The sequence below is a fragment of the Phyllopteryx taeniolatus genome, chromosome 12 (assembly GCF_024500385.1).
Source record: "Phyllopteryx taeniolatus isolate TA_2022b chromosome 12, UOR_Ptae_1.2, whole genome shotgun sequence".
NCBI lineage: Eukaryota > Metazoa > Chordata > Actinopteri > Syngnathiformes > Syngnathidae > Phyllopteryx > Phyllopteryx taeniolatus.
This window is the reverse complement of record NC_084513.1, coordinates 1773484-1790255: the sequence shown is the minus strand read 5'-3', so window position 1 is coordinate 1790255 and position 16772 is coordinate 1773484. Positions and strand designations below refer to the sequence as shown.

The window sequence follows — 16772 nt, the reverse complement described above, 5'->3', positions numbered from 1 at the left end:
AAATTCAAGCCTTTTATTAATGTAAAGTATATGGTACAAACCATTTATTATTATTATTAGTGGTAGTAGCAGTATTATATCATTTTGTATAATAGAGCATTTATTATATGACATCAATATTACTTATTATTGTTTAGAACATGATGTAGTAGTATTGTAGTATAATATACATTATTTATCCAACTTCTGATTATACTGTATTTTAGTCATTATTATTGCTTGAGTGCTTTGATTCCCAACTAGTGTGCCATGAGAGCGCTTCAGTTGTGCTGTGGGAAATTATCTTATTTCACTTAATTGGTCATAAAGTTATATACTTACAATAAATAATGTATCTTTGTTCGTAGCGATGGAAAGAGACAGACTGAACTAATAAATACTCATCTATGAGATGATAAAAAGCGCACTTTCACTGCTCCAATGTCGGCAACGCTAACAAGTTGTCCATTTATTGCAGGGAGAGAAGGGCTACCGAGGCTGGAGGGGCCTCAAGGGAGAAATGGGACCACCGTGCACGATGAAGGTACGTTGTACGTTTTTATCGCGGGGGGTTACATTCCAGAAAACCCTTGTGATAGATGAAATCCACAAAGTAGCAGCCAATTATTTATTATATCTGTATTTAAATGTATGGGTGTTTATTTGATTACGGGCTTTTTTGTGTCCTTAATGTAAAATTTAAAGAAAAAATAAATTTCAATAGATTTTTTTAATAACCAGCAGTGGGCGTGCCTAATTATAAGTGTTGTCTAAAATGTCATGTTAATATTAGTATATTTTGCCATTTTATGAGCGGTTTTATGGTGGTATTTTACAGTTTTCACCCTGTCCCGAGCACAGCGTGTGGATATATGAAGCTCTATCGTTCTACTAAAAAAATGCTAAAATGGTGTAACTTTTACCATAAATTCCTTAAAATAAAATAGAATTCATGATTTCTCATCATATATACAAAACCTTTCAAATTCTGTCTTTTATTTTTTTTACTAAAATATGTCTGCATAGCACAATTAGCTAGAAACTTTGAAATGTCCTTACCATCACAAGATTAATCCATTTTTAATCAATATGCCATTGTGGCGGTAATGAAATTGCTCGAGGGTAACACAAAATCTTAAATCAATATATATATATATGGACATGAACAGATGACAATTAAGGTAAGGTAGGTATATATAGTTTTTGTGACATTTTATTTTTGAGCAAAAATGCAAACCAAAAGTGCTCTAAATCAAATAAACACCCGTATGTGTATTATGGTTTAGAGAGGTACAGGCCATTTGTTTGTCCACACACTCTACATAAGCACATGCCTTTGCGCTTTGCTTTGAGTGACGCAAGTGTGTGAAGCGTGCAGTGTGGAGTCACATAAAAAACACTTACCCGTGACTCTCTAACATGGCTAACTAACATTAGCTAAAACATTTGCCCGTGACTCTCTAACGTGGCCAACTAACATTAGCTAAAACATTTACCCGTTACTCTCTAACGTGGCTAACGAACATTAGCTAAAACATTTACCTGTGCCTCTCTAATGTGGCTAACTAACATTAGCTAAAACATTTGCCTGTGACTCCCTAACATGGCTAACATTAGCTAAAACATTTACCCGTTACTCTCTAACGTGGCTAACTAACATTAGCTAAAACATTTACCCGTGACTCCATATTGTTATTTATTCAGCTAACATGGCTAGCTAACATTAGCTAATGACTCTGGCCTAACTTTTATCCCACACGTCAATAACACAATGAAAACTGGATTTTAGCGCTTGGAAAACAGAGGGTTGTTTCACAGGTGAACTGTTCTGAGTCCTGAGGGTCCACCGCAACTTATCCTTTTTCATACATAAAGTTAAAACGTTTTTGTCTCAGGGTGACAGTGACCTGTGGGGGGAGCCAGGTCATAAGGGAGTCCAGAGGAGAACCTGGTGGCAGAGGAACCACGGAACATTGAAACGAATGACGTTTGCAAAGTATGTATACCAACCTTTTAAATGTGTTTTGTATTGACCTATGCAGGGGTTGAAGGGATCAAGTGGGCCTAATGGAAAGCTGGGACCGCCTGGTTTGCCTGGACTTCCTGGACAAGGTGTGCCGCAATTACGCATCCCAGTGTTGCCATAGAGGAGACCTGGCGACCTTTTCTTGCGTTGCAGTGTACCTTCTAGCAGGTCTGCGGGGGGAACCAGGAAGTTGAGGTCCCTCAGCCGCATGTAGCTGTTCGAGGGACCGAACCCCTGAACAAATGCCAGATCGAGTCCAGACGGTCAGTTCGCTCCTTTTTACCAGTTGGAAAATCCCTCTAAGCGCTTAGGCAGGCTACACATGTACCGATTTTTAACCAGACCTTCTATATATAACAAGGTCAATTATAGCGTTGCGTACTGACCAACACAGCACACCACACACGATGTCTGTCATAGTAGTGTTAGGGACCAAGCACTGCCAAGAATAGCAAAAACATTTGTGATCGTTGGCCCCAGGGCCCATTTTCTGAACTTGTCAGCGAGGAGAAAAAAAAAAAATAATAATCACTTTCAGGGTGAAGAAAAGCGCTATATCAATTGGATTTATTATGGTCTGAGAATCAAGCCTTTGCAAAATGCTCCAATCAACCCTGATAGTTAGTATGCGTAGCCTGCTTAAACTAGATCTAGTTCTACGTCGTTTTCTGATCCATCTCGCATTGTCTTGGCAGATTTTTATAGCAGCTGGAGAGAGAACGTGATGGTTCTCCGGACTGACAAGCGGGCTCTCTACATCTACAGTGAGGCCCAGTGGATGGATGTACTGGTAATTGCGATTAATGACCTAATGGCACGAATAGCCATATCATTGCTGTCCAATGAAAAGCATGTAGCACCACATTTTGGGTTCTTTTTGTAAAGACATTTGGAAATACATACTTTTATACTTGCAGCCACTAAATGAAGAATGTGCATTTTTATAGTTTTGTAAATTATGCTGCGGTCAACTGAAATGCACGATCTATGAATTTTGTCAATTTTTTTAATTTAAGTGGCTGATGCAACTGGAGACGAACTGCAGCATGGTGTCTTGAAACATTGAGGCCATTATTTGAGGAAATTCAGAATGCAGGATTTTAGCACATTGTTGCTTTCCAGTGAAAAGCACATATCTCCTATTTTGTTGCTTTTCAGACAAAATGTTTTAACTTCCTAATGTAGTGTACATGCTGTTCATTGGAATTGTAGTTAAAAAAAAAAAAAAGTGATGACGAAATAAATTGACATGGCACCTCATGTGATTGGTTTATTGTAGTGAGGAGGTTGTATTATTTTTTTTGGCAGTTATGTCATATGGATTATGCTAAGAACTGGGTCTCGATATATTGACGTTTATGTTAAGCGGCCCAAATCTGACAGCACAGTGTATTCTGGTCAGCTTCTTTGGAGTGTCACTCGCTGCAATGTTGACAGTGTATCGCGTATCGTATAGCGAGTGAACATTTGGTCATATATGATAGTGTGGAGAAAGTATGAAATTACAAGTCATTTGAACAGACAGTTTAAGCAAGCTGAATAACAATTTTGACACCTCTTTTAAAACTTCAAATAATTATATGGTAACATCTTTCCAGTATTAAATAATCTTATATAAAAACACACAAGGTTTGAACTTAAAGGCCCTCACCCTCCTCCCAATCCACAACATACATTAACTATAAACATAAAAAAAACATCCTTCATCATTGCTGCGGGTCCATTGGGTACCAGCTTTGTTTCTTCCCCCAGCAAAACCTCTCGAATGGTACAATTTTTACTATTTTTAATGTAAGCTGCTCAGATGTGAAAAAAGCTTGTTCTTTTAGGGGTTTGCCAGTATACACAAACATATACAGTACAGACATACTGTGTTTATATACGGTGTTTCTTGACTGAATAGCTTAAACATATACTGGTAATGAGACTAATAATAACTTTAATGATAATGAGTATTAAGTCAAGTCAATAGCAGTCAGAACCAAATTTGCTTCCTGTTTTTGTCCATTAGGTTCCAGTCAGAAGTGACCCGCCTTCTTCCTTTCACACGTTTGATTTGATTGAACCGATGAAATCACAACTTTGGATTTAGTTCTGACTGCAACGTGAGGATTAAAGAAAAGTCGCACAACTCAAGATGGAAGATGATTCCACCGCAGGGACTTGATAAATAGTTCCAAAGTCTTTGTTTGTACTCTACCACTCGCCGGTCAGTTTGGTGCTTTGGTCCCGTTTTGGGGGTGCGGGAGGCGGTCCTCGCCGCAGCGTTGCATAGCCTGAGATGTTGGCGCTGTGTTTGGCAGACTGCGAGTGTGCGTGGTGGCGAGACAGCGTTTGCGTGTGCCCACGGGCCACCTGCTGCTGCTGCAGGAGTTCGGGTGGCGGAGGCGGGAGGAGGGCCATGTCGTCCATGGTGGCCACGGGTTCCATCTTGGAGGAAGGGATGAGGTGGGAGGAGGTGAGTGAGCCGTGTCGGGAAACTGACTTCCTCTTTAGGGTGCGGTTCAGGTCCTCCAGGAAGTGAGTCTTAAGGGTCAGGGTGCTCGGTCCGGGGGATTTGGGTGATGTGGGGGGCACGGGAGAAGAGGAGTAGGAAGACAGGGTGAGTGGTGGGGTCTGAGAGAGGGGCGGCGGCGACAGCGGCAGTGAGGTCGTCGTGTCGTAGGGGCCGGTGTTGCTGGCCCGCCGGTTTAGCGTCGGTGGCGTCGCCGCTCCCTTTTTCAGGGAGCCTTGCTTCCACGAAGACAGCGGCGCAGGCAGTTGCTGCTTCTGAGGCTGGGGGTTGACCACGGCCACCTTTGGCGGGTGATGGAACTCGGACGGGTGGGGCGGAGGAGGGAAGAGCTCAGAGTCACTTGGCGGGGGCGGGAAGTAGTCCGGGGATGACTCCAGGTGTTGAGGTTGGGAGAGTGGTGGAGGGGGTGGAGGCGAAGGGAAGTCTGAAGAGGACTGGTGGTGCTGGCTTGTTTGGAGCCCCTGGAGCGCCAGGGGGAGGTTGGCCAAATTCAGCTTGCCCGGCTTGGGAAGCGGGGTCGGAAGCGCTGAGGAGTCCTTCGAAGGCGAGCCGGTCGCTGACGAGGAGCTGGAGGATGTACCGGTTTGAGGGGCTTGTCCGAACTTGCTGAGCAGGCTCTCCACTTTCTTGGGCCTGTCGTCCGGAGGCTCGTTTGAGTTGGAGCGCACGGAGGAGGCTCTCTGTGGGGTCGGCGGAGGGCCCCGCTTGCTGGACCCGGTCGACGACGTCGAGGAAGGTGGAGGGGGGAATTCCGCGAGCGAGCCGTCAGGAGGAGGGGGGGGGAACTCTGGGGACTGTGGAGCCACAGCGCCACCTGGCTGCCATTTTGGCTTCACCTTGACTGCCGGGGGAGACTGAGGAGCACTGAACTTTGATCCTTCCATGGAGCTTGAGGAGGAAAGAGGGGAGGGAGCAGTGTTTCCTGGGAACTGATTGACAATCTGCTTGACCAATGAGGAGGTTGCCATGGAGACAGAGGAAGAGGAGGAGGAAGGGGAGAGGACGAGGTTTTTGGATGAGAGGCTGTGCTGCTTGGGGAGGGTGGGGGGTGGCTGATTGGGGGAGTGGCCTGTCGAGAAACTCTGCTGCTTCTTTACAGGTCTGTGGCCACTAGGGGGTGGTGTGGGCGACAACGGGGATAGCGCAAGTGGGAGGGAGGAGGGACCTGCAGGTTTTCGTGCAGTTTGGGGAGGAAATCCACCAGTGAAGGTTTTGGGTGGTGCTGGAGGCGGGGCATTGGGAGACAGGGGCCGAAGGGATGCAGGGGGAGAGAACTCAGCTAGAGGTGGAGGTGGAGAAGATTCCTCACACACAGCTGGGGTAAAGTCATACACCATGTTGGGGAACTTTTGTGCCAGGAACTGCTGGAGGCCAGCGTTGGAGAGCTGAGCGTGGTGATCCAGTGTGGAGTCTAGGGGCGGAGGCAATTCGTTGGTTTCCAGGATCTCAGGTGGTGGAGGTGGTAGGTACAAGGGTTCATGCACCTCATCCTCTAATGGTGGAGGAGTCAGAGCCGAGGGACTGGGTAGACCGAATTTCAGCATGGCCACAGCGGAGCCAGGAACTGGTGTCGCGTGTGGAGGAGGCGGTGGGGGAGAGGGCGGTGATGCGGAGGTGACACCGTAAGCAGCCGGGAGTGTGTTGTAGTTGGGCAGCTGGGCGGCTCCGTCTGGCTGTGCTCTGGATTGGCTCGGGTTCTGCAGGCGAGCCAGGGTGCTGTACTTGACATAAGCGGCTGCGGGGGCCGCCTGGTGGGACTCGCTTTCCACACTGGGCAGAGGCGAGGAATCGTCGGACGGAACCATCCCGTCGGTGTAGCTGCTTCGGGAGGGTGGTGTTTGAGACTGGGAAAGTGGGAGGTGCTGGGAGGAGACTGTGGGGATCTGCAAGGGGATGGGCCTACTGATGGCATCCATCTTCATCATCTGGACAGAACAAAAGAGAGTCAGGCCAAAAAAGCAGGAAAGACGAAGGAAAAGTGACAAAATAACAACCACCATTATTTTACTTTGTATCCACCAATGCAAATCAAAATGCAGGAAGTCAAACAGTAAGCCAGTGCAAAAACTGGGCCCGACCTATTAATTGGACAGGAAGTTAGCACACCGCCGTACCCCAAACAAGGAAGTATTGCACGCATAGAGTACATTGCCGTTGTCCACAAATTCTTTTATACTTCACAACAGTCACATCATCTGATTATAGGAGGCCATGTCACTGTGTGCTGGAAAAAGTGCAGAGTTATGGTACAATCCCACTTAGCTGTGTAAGAAATGCCCTCCCTGTATATTTTGTGTGTTCAGGTAGAAATGTACGAAATGAATTGTGCGGCTATTTTGCCTGTTTGGCAGACAACATCCTAGGTGTGCCAGTTTGTAGATCATCTGTGTGTGCACAATCAAGTTTGTGCCCATTTTTATACTCAAAAGTTTTATTAACTCAGGTCCTTGGTGTCCAACTCTGCTCAGCACTTGGTGGGCAATTTCTCGGTTCTTTTTGTTAAGCATGCGTCATCACACCGCAAAGTTAAGGCCGCTTTTCCATTAGACTGGAGGATTACGGATAGTGTGGCAACGTGTTTGATATCATGCAGACTGCAATGTATTATTTCTCACAACCTCCTGACACAACAGAATTAGTATCAAAGCTGTATGCACACACCCAAACTACTTCCTGTCTAACCTCTGGTGCCTCCACCTCCTGCACACAGAGGCACAGCCACGAGCCCTTTCACCTTTGACCGCTGGCAGGAAAGCGGAGGAGAAACATGGGAATTGTAGTCCGACACAAAAAGAAAGAGAGTCGGGAGACGGTGTGTGTGTGTGTTGGATGTGGTCGCACCTCTCCCTGCGTTCCCCTCCTCCATGCATCAGAAAAGATGGAGCTGACAACACTCTGGGAGCGGGCGTGGCCTGATGATGTCATCTCTGACACACCACTGTCTGATTGGCTGGAGCTGTTGGACTGAGACTCTTGATGTGTGGAAATAAAATGAAGTTATTGGTGATCTAAAAACAGGTTTTGATTTTTTTTTTTTTTAATCATTTTTTTTGGATGGTCACCTGGAAGACTGGAGGAGGAAGAGCCTGACTTGATGGAGGAGGAGGATAGCGAAGACCAGTCGTAGGCGGCCTCTGTCCTCCTCATGGCCTCCTGAAAGTTGATGTAAAGCTGCTTGCCATACTGGAAGAACAATTAGACAACATTTCAAGACTTTAACCGTTGTTGATTATTTGTGCCATTCAAATGTCAAGCCGGTCAGTGCAGTTTGACATAATGTGACATCATCTTTTTGATGTCGTTACCTTGGCGATGCGAATACTGTTGACCCATTGCTGGAGTGTCCTGACGTCATCGCAGCAGAGATACTTGATGTACTGAGACTTCTTCTGGATTTGAGGGTGCTACACAAACACATATATTTATACATTGGGAGCGCTGACACGTCATTGTCTCCCTTACACGCGTGAAGGATGGGCGGCCTTGTCGACCCGCAGACTAAAAAATTGGCACATTTTTAATTTACAAAGCCATCTTGGGTCTGCTTCTTTTCTACCTGCAGAATTACATCTGCTGGAAAATTTTGGCAGTTACGGGACTGGATGGGCCCTCATGCAAATCTGCACCGAGTTGGGGAAACATTCTTTTAATTATGCAGCTCTTTCCTTATGGAACCATCTTCAGCAACAGTTGAAACTGAAGGATCTGGTCTCATTGAACACTTGGAGGACTTTTAAGCAGCTTGGAGGCCCAAACACCAGGCTGTCGATGCTTCACTTAATTTGGTTTTTAAGAGTTAGGGTGATGCTAAGGAAAACTGCTGATTGTTGTGTTATGAGATTGATTATTATGACAACCTGTTATACAGTGGGAAAGTTTTCAGACCCCCTTAATTTTTCACTCTGTTATATTGCAGCCATTTGTTAACATCATTTAAGTTAGTTTTTTTCCTCATTAATGTACATACAGCACCACATATTGACAGAAAAAAAAACGGAATTGTTGAAATTTTTGCTGATTTATTAAAAAACAATTACTGAAATATCACAGAGCCATAAGTATTCAGACCCTTTGCTGTGACACTCATTTAACTCGGGTGCTGTCCATTTCTTCTGATCTTCCTTAAAATGGTTCTACACATTCATTGGGAGTCCTGCTGTGTTTGATTATACTGATTGGACTTGATTAGGAAAGCCACACACCTGTCTACATAAGACCTTACTGCTCACAATGCATGTCAGAGCAAATGAGAATCATGAGGTCAAAGGAACTGCCTGAAGAGCTCAGACACAGAATTTTGGAAAGGCACAGATCTGGCCAAGGTTACAAAAACATTTCTGCTGCATTTAAGATTCCTAATAGCACAGTGGCCTACATAATCCTGAAATGGAAGCAGTTTGGGACGACCAGAACCCTTCCTCGAGCTGGCCGTGTGGCCAAACTGAGCAATTGGGGGAGAAGCGCCTTGGTGAGAGAGGTGAAGAAGAATCCAGAGATGCAGTCGAGAAAGTTCTAGAAAGTCAACCATCACTGCAGCCCTCCACCAGTCGGGGCTTTATGGCAGAGTGGCCCGACGGAAACCTCAAGACACATGAAAGCCCGCATGGAGTTTGCTAAAAAACACCTGAAGGACTCCAAGATGGTGAGAAATAAGATTCTCTGGTCTGATGAGACCAAGATAGAAATTGTTGGCCTTAATTCTAAGTGGCATGTGTGGAGAAAACCAGGCACTGCTCATCGCCTGTCCAATACAGTCCCAACAGTGAAGCATGGTGGTGGCAGCATCATGCTGTGGGGGTGTTTTTCAGCTGCAGGGACAGGACGACTGGTTGCAATCGAAGGAAAGATGAATGTGGCCAAGTACAGGGAATATCCTGGACGAAAACCTTCTCCAGAGTGCTCAGGACCTGACTGGGTCGAAGGTTCACCATCAAAAAAGACAATGACCCAAAGCACACAGCTAAAATAACAAAGGACTGGCTTCAGAACAACTCCGTGACTGTTATTGAATGGCCCAGCCAGAGCCTTGACTTAAACCCAATTGAGCATCTCTGGAAAGACCTGAAAATGGCTGTGCACAAATATTCACCATCCAACCTGACAGAACTGGAGAGGATCTGCAAGGAGGAATGGCAGAGGATCCCCAAATCCAGGTGTGAAAAACTTGTTGCATCATTCCCAAAAAGACTCATGGCTGTATTAGCTCAAAAGGGTGCTTCTACTAAATACTGAGCAAAGGGTCCGAATACTTATGGCTGTGTGATATTTCAGTTTTTCTTTTTTAATAAATCTGCAAAAGTTTCAACAATTCAGTTTTTTTCTGTCAATATGGGGTGCTGTGTGTACATTAATTAAAATGAACTTAAATGATTTTATCAAATGGCTGCAATATAAAAAAAGAGTGAAAATTTTAAGGCGGTCTGAATACTTTCTGTACCCACTGTATGTGTATGTTGCCTGTCCTGACCAGGACACTCTTTGGAAAGAGATTTTTAATCTCAATGAGGTTTTGCTGTCTCAATAAAAGTTAAATGATATGACAAAAAATATATAAGAGGCTTGAGCACTATGGTTGACATGCTGCCACCCTGATAGTGCAAATCTAAAATAATATAAATACTCAAGCAGGTTATCTGCAGGGTTAAATATGCTAAATTTAAGCCCATTTGTAAAGACAATTGGAAACGTTTTAGACCTCTCACTCAATAAATGTGACAACTAGAAATAGGAAATATGGGCTCAGTATTATATAATATGTCATTTCAATTATATTTCTTTAAAATTCAATATCAGATCAAAACTGTATACAACTTAGACTGACAGAGCATTTGACTTCGGTTTAACTTATTTTTTTATTTTTGGGGCATTTTTATTAAATAGCGTGTAGGTTTTCACCAAAACTTGCGGACAACAAAAATGTTTTTGATATATCACAAATTGTCTCCTAATATGGTGAAAAATTGTTGAGGCCACCAGGAGGCGATGTAGGCCATGCTGTCATAAAAGTATGATGAATTATGCAGCGTACCTTGAGCACCATACAGAAGTCGGTAGGAGCCTTGTACTTGCTCTTGTAATCTTGGCCGTGGTAAACGTTCACGTGGTCCAGTTGCAGAAAACAAACCAGGTCTCTGGACGCCTGCACAGATGAACACACGCTACATGTTAGCCATCTTTTTCCCCTAACAACAAATCTCATTATTCCCCGTTATACATGCACAAGAATACACACACCTTGGCTTTGCCTTTGGGGACGTAGTAGATACCAGAGGCTCTCAGCAGGAAGTAGCGTTTCTTCCAGGACTTTTTTCCATCCTCTTTCAGCCACAGCACACCCTCCATCTCTGGGACAGACACCGTGCTGCCGCCGAAACACTCCTGACACAGACACAGTGACTGAGAGATCACTTCAACTTCTTAACATCAGTCTTTTTTAAACAGTTAACACTTTATTGCTGTTCAATGTTGAGGTTTTGATGTGGAAAGTCCATTTAGGGATGCAGCTCCATGCACCATTAACTAACCTCTAACAGAGCCTCTTTGTTCCGCTCAGCCATCTCACACGTCTCCTTTCGCCCCAACAAATAATTCTGCATCACACAATAAAATCAGGGTGATGAGAGAGGACGTGAAACATTTGCAGCTAATCAATCATGTGAACTACCTGTGGGTTCTTGAACACCGCATACTTCTCAATGCGTTCAGTGAACATGAGGCGGTTCTGGCTGTCTCTGGTCCAGTTCAGCAGGTTCTCCACCAGGTTCTCATGATCCTCAAATATGCGTTCTGCAAAGTTTGCCGATGTATAAATATATACTGTACAAGAATATTTTGGGTAATAAAAAAGTTTGCAAGGGGAAGTAAATTTAACACACACACATATATATATATACACATACATATACATATATATATATACACATACATATACATATATATACACATATATATATATATGTATATATGTGTGTATATATATATATATTCCATTGATTAAGAGTCACCAGTACATTTGCATACAGCCTTCATGTTCAAAGCATTTTTAAGAGGTTTGTGTCCACTAATAAGATGCACTGACTGGCTGGTAGAGCCCTCAAGATGTGGGTTACATCACACGCATCACCACACCGGACCTACATAAATATGGCGTGTGTGTTTGTTTGTGTGTGTCAAAGACTGTTAAGTGGATTTGAAGCTGATAGTAGATTATGTGTGCCTGCAAAACACACATCTCTCCCCTTGAGGAGAGTGTGCACTCAATCTTTGTTGCTGAATATCTGAGTGCATGGAGCCTTTGTACTGCTCGCTGATGCTGCATTCAAGCACTTTGGAAAAGCTTGCTACTGTATCAATTGGAGAACACTTAGTATTTTCACTATGAAGATAGGAATGCATGGCTAATGTGACACCATTGAATTCCACTGGGCATCCAATTGTTTATGATACTGTGTAGGTAGCACAAAACAATTGAAAAGAAAAATACTAAGATCTGCTTAAATGAAACGCTTAGCTGTCATTTGAATTACATTGAATCTATGAGGGAAAAAAAAATAATTCAAAACTGACGAGCTAACTTTGGCCCATGACGACATCTGAAGGTTGGTTATAAAGCCAACAAATTTGAATGAGTTTGAAATGAAACAGACATATGCTAATGAATAGATTTTAGTGTGACTCATTTAGTTAGAAATTAAGTCGACAAAAATTATTAAGTGGTGATTTGGGTGCGTTTTCTGACCCATTTGCAGTTCATTGATGGTTTCCACCAGCGACCAGTCAGGACTGTAGCCACAGTGGGACTTCTCCAGCAAACTGTCCAGAACCTGAAGGACAAGAACAGGACATTCTCTACTTATTCTGATCACATTCAAAATTATCAAATTTAAATATAAACATATATATATATATATATACTCTCATAGAACAGGACAAAATATTCACATAATGGCTACATGTCAACTACTCAAACTAATTCATTATTCATTGTCATGCTAACAGGAGCGAAGCTAACGTTGTTGTACCTGTCTGGCGGTTTGCCTCTCGTCCACCATCATGGTCTTTGAGCTCTCGTCCGACAAATGAACGCGAATCACCAACTGTCAATTAAAAATAAATAAATACATAAATCACCCATTGGCACTGTTATGAAACCACTGTGGTCCTCTTTAAATCAAGAATAAGCAAAGTTCTTCATACAATGCCATGAAGTAATATTTGCCCCCTTGCTGAATTGCTTCTTTTTCCCCCCCTCACATAGAAATAAATGTATCAGATCATCTAACTAATTTAAATATCTCACAAATACAAGCCAAATAAGTAGAATATGCCGTAAACGGGAAAATAAATCCAAGCCTATCTGGCCCTATGTGACAAAGTAATTGACCCTTGAATGTAAAGATTGCTCCACCTTTGGCAGTGAAAAAAATGGGAAATTACCGCACAGTGTTTGACTGCAACAATACAGATGGGCGGGACAAAGTTTCATTGCAGCTTTTACCGGTGCCAATTTTGAACCCGGGCAAGAAGACTGAACATTTGCCAAGGAAAAGACGGTGATTGTGGCTTTCATGAATCAATAGAGCTGATCTTGCTCCTCCCCAGATACCTATACATTCGCTTTAAACCTAGATTATACTCCAGATTTTAAACGTCAACATGGTAGTCAAACAAATGGCAATTACATCCTTACAAACTATCTATAGTGGGAGCATATATCACACAAGGACATCATACACAATTTACAGTACAGCGGAACCTCGTTAAAACGGACTCCGATATAACGGATATCAGGTAAAACTGACCATCGGGACTGAACAATGTGTCTAAAAAGACTTTCCATTTATCAATTAAAATGCCATTAAAGTCGGTCAGTTCCAGAATTGATTGACTAGATCCAATTCCAAAAGACGTGGCAATGTTGAATGTGGTGCATTGACGTAGCGGCTATGTGATGATGGATATATATCTGTTATCTATTGTAGATAGAGCGCTTCCAGAGAGAGAGAGAGCTGCATGGCTGCGTTGTTAACTCTGAGGAACATACAGTCTGGAACATACTATTTTTGGTACAGTCATTGATTTTTTTTTTGTCAAGCCGTTCACCTTTGGCAACAGATTTGGAACTAGCAACCACACTAATTCCTCACGGCTCATGAAAGTGACTCACCTATGACGAGTACTGTACGTCAACAATGTCACCATGACCAAGCAACACTGGCGTGGTAAGTTTGGATAAAATGTGAAACTTTCAAAAATGTTCAAGCTTTTTTTTTTTTTGTATTTATTTACAATAACTTTGTACTGTACTGGGTGTTTTAGGTCACGGAAAACCCCCCCCCCTACAAAACAACAATTTTGTACTGTACAGTAATATGAGTGCATATGGCATAAAAATATGCGTCAATGTAACAGATAATCAGGTGTATTGGATAAGCCCCAATTATAAATTCATTCTATCGAAATTCCACTGTATTTCGGATTACTTTCTTAATTTAACCTCTTTACTTATCACATTGAGAACAGATTCTCATTTGCAAGACGGACATGAACTAAGAACGGATGCAGAGGATTTTTATTTTTTAATAAAAGGAAGGCCAGAAGGCAACACTTTGGGAAATAATTAACAAGCTAATCCTGAACATAAAAGAATGCAAGCATGCTAAGAAACAAAGCAAAAATTATTGGAATATGTTCCCTAAAGTTTTTTTCCATTTGTGTAATGCAAGATTTTTTTTATTGTGTTTGCTTCATAAATTCTAATTCTTTGCTGTTGATGTAATCTTATTTGTTTATACAATGAGCAAAAAAATAATCGTAACAATTGTTTTTGCTCCCAAGATCCCAAGATGAGGCCATTTCCCTCAAATATTGTTCACAAATCTGTCTAAATCTGTGTTAGTGAGAGTTTCTCCTTTGTCGAGATAATCCATCCCACCACACAGGTGTGGCATATGATGATTAGACAGCATGATTATTGCACAGGTGTGCCACAGGCTGGCCACAATAGAAGGCCACTCTGAAATGTGCAGTTTTATCACACAGCACAATGCCACAGATGCCACAAGTTCTGAGGGAGCATGCAATTGGCATGCTGACTGCAGGAATGTCCACCAGAGCTGTTGCCCGTGAATTTAATATTCATTTCTCTACCATAAGCCCTCTTCAAAGGCTTTTCAGACAATTTGGCGGTACATCCAACCGGCCTCACAACCGCAGACCACGTGTAACCACACCAGCCCAGGACCTCCACGTCCAGCATGTTCACCTCCAAGATCATCTGAGACCAGCCACCCGGACAGCTGCTGCAACTATCGGTTTGCATAACCAAATAATTTCTGCACAAACCGTCTCAGGGAAGCTCATCTGCATGCTCGTCGTCCTCATCGGGGTCTCGACCTGACTGCAGTTCGTCGTCGTAACCGACTCGAGTGGGCGAATGCTCACATTTGATGGCGTCTGGCACGATGGAGAGGTGTTCTTTTCACGGATGAATCCCGGTTTTCACTGTTCGGGGCAGATGGCAGACAGCGTGTGCGGCGTTGTGTGGGTGACCGGTTTGCTGATGTCAACGTGAATCGAGTGGCCCATGGCGGCGGTGGGGTTGTGCTATGGGAAGGCGTATGTTATGGCCAACAAACAGGTGCATTTTACAGTATTGATGGCTTTTTGAATGAACAGAGATACTGTGACGCGATCCTGAGGCCCATTGTTGTGCCATTCATCCACGACCTTCACCTCATGTTGCAGCATGATAATGCACGGCCCCATGTTGCAAGGATCTGTACACAATTCCTGGAAAACATCCCAGTTCTTGCATGGGCAGCATACGCCCCGGACATGTTTGGGATGCTCTGGATCGGCGGATACGACGGCGTGTTCCAGTTCCTGCCAATATCCAGCAACTTCGCACAGCCATTGAAGAAGAGTGGACCAACATTCCACAGGCCACAATCAACAACCTGATCAACTCTATGCGAAGGAGAAGTGTTGCACTGCGTGAGGCAAACACCAGATACTGACCCCCCAGACACCAACAACATAGAAAAACTGCACATTTCAGAGTGGCCTTTTATTGTCGCCAGCCTAAGGCACACCTGTGCAATAATCATGTTGTTTAATCACCATCCTGATATGCCACACCTGTGAGGTGGGATGGATTATCTCGACAAAGGAGAAATGTTCACTAACACAGATTTAGACAGATTTGTGAACAATATTTGAGGGAAATGGCCTTTTGTGCATGTAGAAAAGGTTTAAATCTTTTGAGTCCAGCTCACGAAAAATGGGAGCATGAAACAAGATGTTACGTTTATTTTTTTTGTTCAGTGTATATTCAAGAAAATGTAAGGTCTCCTCTGTCTTGTTTTTCATCTATGAGTATGCGTGTAACATTGGCTTGAGACATGTAAGTGTAACAAATATATAGATTTCATACAATTGCTAGCAAATCTGAACTATTACAGATGCAGATAGTTGATGGTAAATTGCAAAAAAACAACAACAAAAAAAAACAAAAAAAAGCATGGCAGCAGAGTTGGAAACCTCACCATAAAACACAAAACCCCTAATAACTCCCTTCACTCAACGTCAGAGTTTGACCAAACTTGTGTGACAAAGGTCCCGCTCTAAAAAGAGTCAAACACTTCCCAAGTGTAGAAATGGACAGATGCAATGATGGCCACATTTCTTTTAAACTCTTGTCTGTATACCAGCATCACGTCATGCGTCTGGTGCAGAACGTTTGGGGGGTGTGAAGGCCCATTCATCACGACTTGCAGTTTTAAAACTAATATGAAAGGATATAAAACTCTGAATTTCACTCAGTTCTATCATATTTTTCATACTGGTTTGTTGATTTCCTTATTTAGTTACATAAGGAGGCCAAAATGTTATAAATTGCTCTTAATATGATGCAGCTGCACAAGCAGATTGTGCAACCTTGTAACATCCAGTAAATCAGAACAGTGTGCAAATATGCATCCCTTCTTTAGCTTTCTTATTTTTTTGTTTTGTTTTGTAATGCCGCCACAGAAGTGTCAGCGTTGACAAACAAAAAGCGTGATGCCACTCAAAGACCAGGGAAAGGAACTTGTCACGATGTAGCATTAGCAATAGCGCCAAAATCGACATGCACGCGCGCACACTGCTTTGACTACTCAGTAGTGTGGCCAAAAGTAAAGAATGAAATGTACACTGCAAAGTCAACCTTTCCTCTGTCCCTAACAAGTTCCTTAAATGCCATGCTCCCACCAC

At 43.2% G+C, this 16772-nt stretch overlaps 1 protein-coding gene and 1 long non-coding RNA gene across 4 annotated transcripts in view; one reads left to right on the top strand and one right to left on the bottom strand.

Annotated features, from left to right (window-relative positions):
* The first annotated feature begins 455 nt into the window (after positions 1-455).
* On the top strand, positions 456-3641 carry LOC133487100 (uncharacterized). The gene is made up of 2 exons (XR_009791210.1): positions 456-523; positions 2022-3641. It is a non-coding gene; the product is annotated as an uncharacterized LOC133487100 (long non-coding RNA).
* raph1a (Ras association (RalGDS/AF-6) and pleckstrin homology domains 1a) overlaps positions 3261-16772 on the bottom strand; it is an 85336-nt gene continuing 71824 nt past the window's right edge. For all 3 annotated transcript variants that reach the window (XM_061793131.1, XM_061793134.1, XM_061793132.1), the window contains 10 exons: positions 12542-12616; positions 12259-12343; positions 11185-11306; positions 11045-11110; positions 10755-10898; positions 10549-10659; positions 7826-7924; positions 7583-7703; positions 7362-7492; positions 3261-6445 (listed from right to left, as the gene is read on the bottom strand). In XM_061793131.1, the coding sequence (XP_061649115.1) occupies positions 4202-6445; positions 7362-7492; positions 7583-7703; positions 7826-7924; positions 10549-10659; positions 10755-10898; positions 11045-11110; positions 11185-11306; positions 12259-12343; positions 12542-12616 (3198 nt within the window). In that variant the 3' untranslated portion in view covers positions 3261-4201. The remainder of the gene's footprint in view (positions 6446-7361; positions 7493-7582; positions 7704-7825; positions 7925-10548; positions 10660-10754; positions 10899-11044; positions 11111-11184; positions 11307-12258; positions 12344-12541; positions 12617-16772) is intronic.